Source organism: Charadrius vociferus, unplaced genomic scaffold (genome assembly GCF_000708025.1).
Source record: "Charadrius vociferus isolate BGI_N301 unplaced genomic scaffold, ASM70802v2 scaffold370, whole genome shotgun sequence".
NCBI classification, from domain to species: domain Eukaryota; kingdom Metazoa; phylum Chordata; class Aves; order Charadriiformes; family Charadriidae; genus Charadrius; species Charadrius vociferus.
In genome coordinates, this window is record NW_009646744.1 from 1,012,292 (window position 1) to 1,019,572 (window position 7,281).

Sequence of the window (7,281 nt, forward strand, 5' to 3'; positions counted from 1 at the left end):
AGGAATGGTCTCATCTCTGGGAATTTTTTTTCCTTCCCTAGAGTCCCACAAATACCTTTTGGTGTCACGCTAAATCGGTCTCTTAAAAATGTATCGCTTATCCCTAGATCAGTGGATCTTAAAAAAAAAAAATTGTCTTCGGTGGCCAGAAGACTTTTTACATCGTGTCAAAATGTGGACCTGAACTGGTTGAAAGTGTCCCACGGGAACAGTATGCTTCCTCGGAAACTGTCCTGAGTGCTGTCCCCGCTCTGCTGTCTGTACGGGAGATCTGCAGTGGTTAATGTTGTTAATTGAAAAGAAATGCCTTACGCATCTGTGGCTATTTCAAGCAGATACATCCAAATTTCACAATTCCAAAAGCATATCTTTATTTGGGATTTACCGTTGTTTCCGAGAGAAAAGTTACGTACTTTGTCAGATTTCGTAGCTCAAATAATGCACGTCCGTCAGAGGCTTCCAGCCCTCTGTCCAGGTGCGGGCGAACGGTCCAAAGTGCCCGGCGGTACCTCTGCACCCGGCGGTGGAAATGCTTCAGTACTAACGCACGTTGCACTAGTGACGAAGGGTGAGGGAATCCCGAACTCCTGGCTTCCGAAATGATGCCCGAGACGATTGGAGAGTAAATACATATCAAGGCCGTCATTTTAATTCCCTCACTGAACGCGGTCCCAGTTGGTGAATCTTAAAAATGGCTTAATCAGACTAGGCTTGCTCAGCTGTCAAAACCATTTGAATTTGCTGTCAGACTTGCAGGTTCCTATAGGTGACGAGGTGCCACCGCTTACGATTATAAACAAATCTTCAGGACACCAGAGTAAAACAGCCCGAGACTTTTATTTTGATTTGAAACTATTAGCCATAAAGCAGAGCAAATGGATGGCTCTTCTTGGCTTTTGATGGCAGTATGCAATTTGTATTGTATGTGTCTTTTAATATATATGTATATATATATGAACTCAGTCTGTCCAAAGTATATGTTATACTTGTTTTTAGATTATGGTGCAACCGACTATATTGATATATTATTTATTGAGTGCTGAATCACCATCTTATTGGTGAGAAATCTTGCATATTATACAGGAGTGCAATGTATATTCCTTTAGATTGCTGAGGCTTGATTGCTGTGATAACGAGAAAATGCCCTGAAATGTATTTATGAATGGCCCCGACATACAGAGTCAGTACTTTATGGAAAAAATGTAGCGCTTGCCTGGGGCAAGTAAAATAAAGCCGTAGGCAGATAATTATGTCGTTTGCCAAAATGGCAAGCCGCTGGAAAGAGAGACTACCTTTGCTGTATTTAATATTTCATTTACCTAACGGATATTTGCCGTCACTGCAGTGTTTCTATTGAGGCAGATACAAAAGGGCCTGAGCAAGTCGAGTTTGAATTACCCATTGGGGAGTAAACAGCTTCCAAATTCTTAGATTTCTGACAAATACTTGGGTCAGGGTTTCAATTACTCCCTGGGATGAATCAGTGTTACGGAAAAGCCCTGTGTTTCCAAGCGACACAGTGAACGCTGGACATCTTCAAGCCTAAAGGGTCGCCAAAGCTCCTGCTAGCCAACTCAGACAAATCCCCCCCTATTCCAGGAGACAGATTTCCCAAGTAGGAAAGTTAGGGAAACTCGAACAATCAGGGAATCGTGATGTGTGTCCAGCTCCGTGACTTCTCCAGGATTCGGTCTCTGCGGCCGTGATGGCATTCGAAACCAGCGGTGTTGGGGTAGGGGAGGCAGGGAGGGCCGGGGGGGCTCTGCGCTCATGGAATCTGAAATCCGTCAGGCGGCGTTGGCTCCCTGAAATCTGCCGGCGCTCGGCTGAGTTTCCCGCGAACACGCTGCGCAGAGCAGTTGAAGTGCTGTGCTGCAGCGCAGGGTTTCCCTAGGCTGTCTGTGCGTACGCGCGTCGCCTCTTTGAGTCTCACGGAAGCGTACCCCTTCCTGCTGTAAGTCTCCGGGCGCGCTAACGGAGCCCGTACAGGCAGATGGGACTGCGGCGCGTTCCCCGTCTTGGGTTTTGGTGTGCGGCCCCGCCAGCGGGGCAGTTGGGCGCGCGGGACTGGCGCAGCGCGCGGGTTTGGCTGCGTTGGCGTTACACATCCCGACACTCAGCGCTAAGGACCAGGCATGACTTTTGCAAGCACAGTTCCTGACATTTGTATCTGGTCCCCCTTTTAAATTGTTTTAAGAAATTTTGTATATGGAGGATAAAGTGCTTATATATTTATTAAAAATCCTTTATCTTATTTGAAATTATTATTTGGTGAAGAAGGGGTTTTCTTTCGGGGGAGGGCTCGTGGGTGGGGGAAGGTAACTTTTAACCTGTCACTTATAACTGAAGCCCTTATTAATCGTACAGAAAGGTACTGTTAGTAACTAATGGGATGTCTCTGTTTTATGCTTTGTACGCGACGAGTCCATGTGTTACATTTTGTTTCTATCAAAATATTTAGGCATCTGTCTTCAACCAAAACCGAAAAGAAAACAAACTGTGATTTTATTTGTTGCAATACATTTGAAATTTCAAAGGGTACTTTGGGGCTCAAAATTAGGATTTCTAAGTCAGTATGTGCATTTCACGTAATAAAGCTGTTAATGGTGAGCAAAGTATTATATACTAACTAGATTTTTTTCCACATCTGTATAGTATATTCTATGTATTTTGTGGTATTGAGATTATAGAAAGTTTAGTGTCTGAAACATGCGTTTAATGTGTATTTTTAAACAAATTTATGGCAATTAAAATATTTGGAGAAAAGGGTATCACATTTCAATTTGTAAAGATCTTTTTAACTACTGTGTCATTAAAATGCTTTGTACAATGCAAAACTGTAACTGGAGAAACTAAGTTTAATAAATATCAAATAGATTTTCTGTATTAAACTTCAAAACCACTGTGCTCGTATCTCTTGCGTGGGCGTTCTCCTCCCTGGTGTTGCATTTTTAAGTCGTTTTGGTTTTTGATCCCCGATGCTTTGTGTATACCGAAAGGCAAACGGCATTCGGTGTTTGTGTCCCGGACTTGTTGTTATTTGTCTAATCAAAAGTGCCTTTGTTTCTTTTAGCCCTCCAATTTAACGTACAAATGGTCAAAAATGGATTTGGATCAATTTATTTTAAAATAGCAGATACTTCAGTGGCAAAAGTCAGTCTAGGACATTCATTTAAGTAAACCTGATTAGAAGTAATGAAAAGTAAATACTTCTCCTTCCCATTATCACTGGATGGGTTGGGGGTATTGCAAACGCTATCAGTTTTATCAGGTTGTTTGCTCCTTCTTTCTAACAGGCCTTTATCTGCGGCACTGATAAGAGTTCAGCTGTTGAGACTGGAGTGAGGTGGAAGCATGATCTACTTTCTGCACTTGCCAGGTTGAAGGATAAATGTCTAAAGTCCTCTTTGAAATAAGCATCTCCTACTTGAAACACCTGTGCACTCACCCACACTGTGCTCAGAGGATACAAGGAAAACCAAGGTGCTTTGCTGAATAGACATTTTTAATTCACACCTTAAAAAAAAAAAAAAAAAAAAAAAAAGACATGAGCCAGTACAAAAAAACCCAAACGAACACAAGATGCAGAGTCCTTTTATTGAGCTTGGCCAGAGAGTCATCCTGAAGCGTGTGCTGCAGAGGTACAGCCTTGGCTAGGAAACGCTCTCAAGCTCTTTGAAGTCCTTTCATCAGTTCGTATGACAGAAATGTTAAATATACTTATTGCTCGAGTCACTGTCCTAGCTTCTGAATGGTCAATAAATATTTCACAAGTAGAGCGGAGCATTGTTAGCAGTAACAGTGATGGGTGTTCCTCACCGCGACAGGTCACTCCGAGGCTGTTCTAAGGAAACAGCGGTTCTTCCTGGAAAACAAAACGCAGTCAGGCACTGTCGGTGCTGCGGGGCTCGCGCATCCTCGGGGGATCCCCAGCACTGCTCCTTCTGCCCGGCTCTGACAGCCGCGCTCCCCTTCAGCTCACGGAGCCGTGCACGTTGTAGTCACCTCTTCAACTCTATTCAGTTTGTCTTGATTTATTTTACGTTCTTTGCTTTGCGCAACAACTCCCAAATGCACGTTAGCCAGGGCTCTGCCGTCAGGCTGCGGTGCAGAAATGACACAACACAAATCCTTTTCTGCCTCTGTCTTCCTGCAGCTGCTGTTGCAGTTCGCCTCTGTTAGTCAGCAGCACCGAACGATGCGTTTCAAGTGCCTGCGAAAGAGCAGCCCGCCTACCATGTCCTGTTAGACTTTCCTGTAGCAGAAAATGGCTATATTCTGCCCCATCTCTCTTTGCTTTCTGGTACGTGTCCAGCAGGTGCCACAAAATCACCTTTCAGTCACCAAGTAGTAATTTGAACTAAACAGTTAAACTATATGTACTTGGACAATTTGCTCACATCTAGTGCTCATGAGAACTAAACGGCTTTTGATATTTTAGCTGTCTTTTAAACTACGAGCTTAAATAATCACCTTAAAGTGATTCATTTAGGGTAAGATACTGCTTTTAATTAATACATGCTTTAAAGTGAACAGTATTGGCTTTAAGAAGGCTTAATTTTAAGGTCTGTAAGCGATCACCTAAAAGCTGTCTAGAATCCCATGTTCCTTTTTGAAGAGAGAGGTTATTTTGGGTTGCAGTGAAAGGACTAAGGCTTGTAATCAAGGGCGCTTGGACTCTGCTCTGTTTGCACTGCTTACCAAAGAGGTCTCAAGCTATTGCCCCATCCCTATTCCTGGTACCTTCTCCTATGCACAGAGTTAATTCCATATCTCATTTGGGTGAGAATAAGTGGGAACTTCCTCTACATAATATAATCTGGGGTCTGCCTGAGCCTTAACATTGATGAGGATTCGTTACCTGCACAGCATCGTAATGCATTCGCTGTTATCCCTGCACGAGGCTCCGACGGGTCGCAGTGAGACTCCTCTCCAGAAAGGCGTCATCCGCCTCTGTCGCGTCAGCCGCGGCTGGTGGGGGTGCAGGGAAGCACAGAGCGCCTGAAACAGAGTTGGTGTGCGACTGTCACAACGTCCAGCACGGTCGGCACTGGGCCCTCTGGTGCCGAGCTCAATAGTCTTAAGCGAGAAACTTGAAATCTTTCACGTTTTCAGATCCTAGCGTGCTCTGTTAAAGCATAATTGCTCGTATCCTAATCCCAATGAAGTGAGAAGCACAAAAATTAACTATGTTTTTTAATCTTGGGAGAGAAGGCAGAATTACTTGCCGAGTTACATCTCAGAGTAATCCAGTATTCTCTAGACTCTACTTTTTTATGAAGTTGAATCCTCTAAAAGAGCTCTGCTGTCACCTCTAACTCCTGCCAGTTATTCATGCAAATCCTAACGCTGTTGATTTACTGCCTGACCGTTTGTTTTAGCGCTTTCAGTAGTCCTCTCTTTACCTGGCTGAGCAGCAGTGAGCAGAGCAACAAGACTGCCATCACTTTCCGACAGTGCATCTTCACAGCGTGAGCTGTCACTTCCACCGCAGGACCAGCCTTGGGCGGAGGAGGTAGGAAGAGCTCCAAATAGAACTTCCCAAGCTTCAGCTAGAGTTTTATAGACTTCATTCTCTTATCGTTGCATCAGCTGTCAGTCATTACAGGAACAAAGTTCGTTTCGGAGCAAGAGGGAATTACTAAGTTAGCATCTGCAGCAGCGATCTGGTTCAAGGCCTGTCTATTTAGCTAATGATTTACTCTCCTTCCACTTGTACTTTGTCTGCTCAGCTTACCAGATGTGCCAACTGTTCCTTTTTTTAAAACCTACCTACCGCGTTACCAGAACTCCATGCTGTATTTGCAAGCAAAAGGGTGGTTGGCCCAGGGCGTTATGGTAAAGATCAAAAGCCATAACCGTATTTAACGGCCGTGAGGTTCACGGCGCGCTCAGCTTTGACTTTGTCAGCTGAGGGCAAGTATTGTCTTATCCAGCTTATTTGGGGCAAAGAACCAGGCTTTTGATTCTGCTCCTCATTCTTGGTACGTGAAAGAATCATGAGGAGGTCACTTAACCTTCCCTTCCACACACACCACACTTAAAAAACAGAGGTAATACTTTTGGAATACGTTTGGAATGTAAAAATACGTTATGCATGGTAAATACCAGACCTCTCCTGCCAAGGAACCAAATGTGTCGTTAAAGATGATGATCTCTCCATAGCTGATCCCCAAAGCAGAAGAGGCTCTTCTGGGGCCGGGTTGCTCCACGTGGCAGGACTGTGGTTTCTGTAGATGAGCCGTCCGCTGCAGTCTGGCTCCGTCCCTTACGGCATAACTCGCCGTTAGTCTTCTAAAAGCTGCCACCAACTCCTGTTGATGTGGATGGGCAGTTTGTAATGAAGAGGAATCTTACTTTTTTCCATTGTGAAATAAGATTGCAAACAGCCCAGAGAAAAGACGGTTTCCGAAGAGCTGTGTATTGCCTCTCATCTTCTGTAAAACTCTCTCAGCTTACAAACACTGGGACAGGGGGAGAAGTGTACGGCTGAGATCACCAGTCTGTAAATGGACCGTGCTGGTGCTCGCTCCTCCTCAGCTGTGCGATCTCGGGCCTCTGGCTCCCACGTCTGCCCCGTGTACGCTGTGTCTGTCGGGTGCGGGAGTTTTGAGATTGCAGAGTAACATAACAAAGAGAATACCAGTTTGCTTGTGTGAAGTACACGTAGGCTTCGGAGCACACTGTGTTTTAAGTTACTTCAAGTAGGAAGATGCTGTACAAAATAATGAACTATATTTTAGCTGAATTGTAAATACAAATCTGGATGCAACAGGCTACTGTTTTCTGTGATTGCTTAACATGGAGGCATTAGTGCCAGCGTGGAAGGCAAATTACTTAGATTAAGATAATGCCATGTTGTCAGGTTCCTGTCTACAGATGTTTACCCCTTAGCCCAAACTTCGCTAGATTCAATAAAACCCCTTTGCATCCTATTGTCTACAACCACTATTGGAAAATTGGTTCCTTTCCCACAGTGGTTGTTACACACTTTCCTCTGCCCTGTTTGTCTTCCTTCCCTGTGAGAAGGAATCAAACCCCTTCATTATTTCACCTCCCTGGGTCTTAGGGAGAGAAGGAAACAGGACAATGGCTCATGGCACAACATATAGCTGAACTTAGAAGTTTCTTTTACATTTGGCTGTGCATTTCGCCACAAGAAGTCCTTTCTTTACATGCATCTGAGTTCTAATTTCTCCTTTTTCCACTAGGCACTGCAATAGAACAGAGAAAGGAGAGCAAGAGGCGGCAGCAGTAGTGTCGCCTTCACCCGTGGAGCAC

The 7,281-nt window shown here is 44.5% G+C and overlaps 1 protein-coding gene across 1 annotated transcript; it reads right to left on the minus strand.

Moving 5' to 3' along the window:
* Positions 1–3,828: 3,828 nt before the first annotated feature.
* Positions 3,829–5,462, minus strand: LEAP2 (liver expressed antimicrobial peptide 2). Its single transcript, XM_009890683.1, has 3 exons — positions 5,406–5,462; positions 4,862–5,001; positions 3,829–3,865 (listed from the first exon to the last, which is right to left on the minus strand). The coding sequence occupies exons 1-3, from the start codon at positions 5,460–5,462 to the stop codon at positions 3,829–3,831; spliced, it is 234 nt and encodes a 77-aa protein (XP_009888985.1).
* Between the last annotated feature and the right edge of the window lie 1,819 nt (positions 5,463–7,281).

What these genes read in the sequence shown, in the direction of transcription:
- LEAP2 (XM_009890683.1), bottom strand. Translation starts at nt 5,462, where the DNA reads ATGCACTGTCGGAAAGTGATGGCAGTCTTGTTGCTCTGCTCACTGCTG. An exon ending in GCTCACTGCTGCTCAGCCAG is followed by an intron (nt 5,002 to 5,405) that starts GTAAAGAGAGGA and finishes ACTCTGTTTCAG; the next exon opens with GCGCTCTGTGCTTCCCTGCA. An exon ending in TGCATTACGATGCTGTGCAG is followed by an intron (nt 3,866 to 4,861) that starts GTAACGAATCCT and finishes TTTGTTTTCCAG; the next exon opens with GAAGAACCGCTGTTTCCTTA.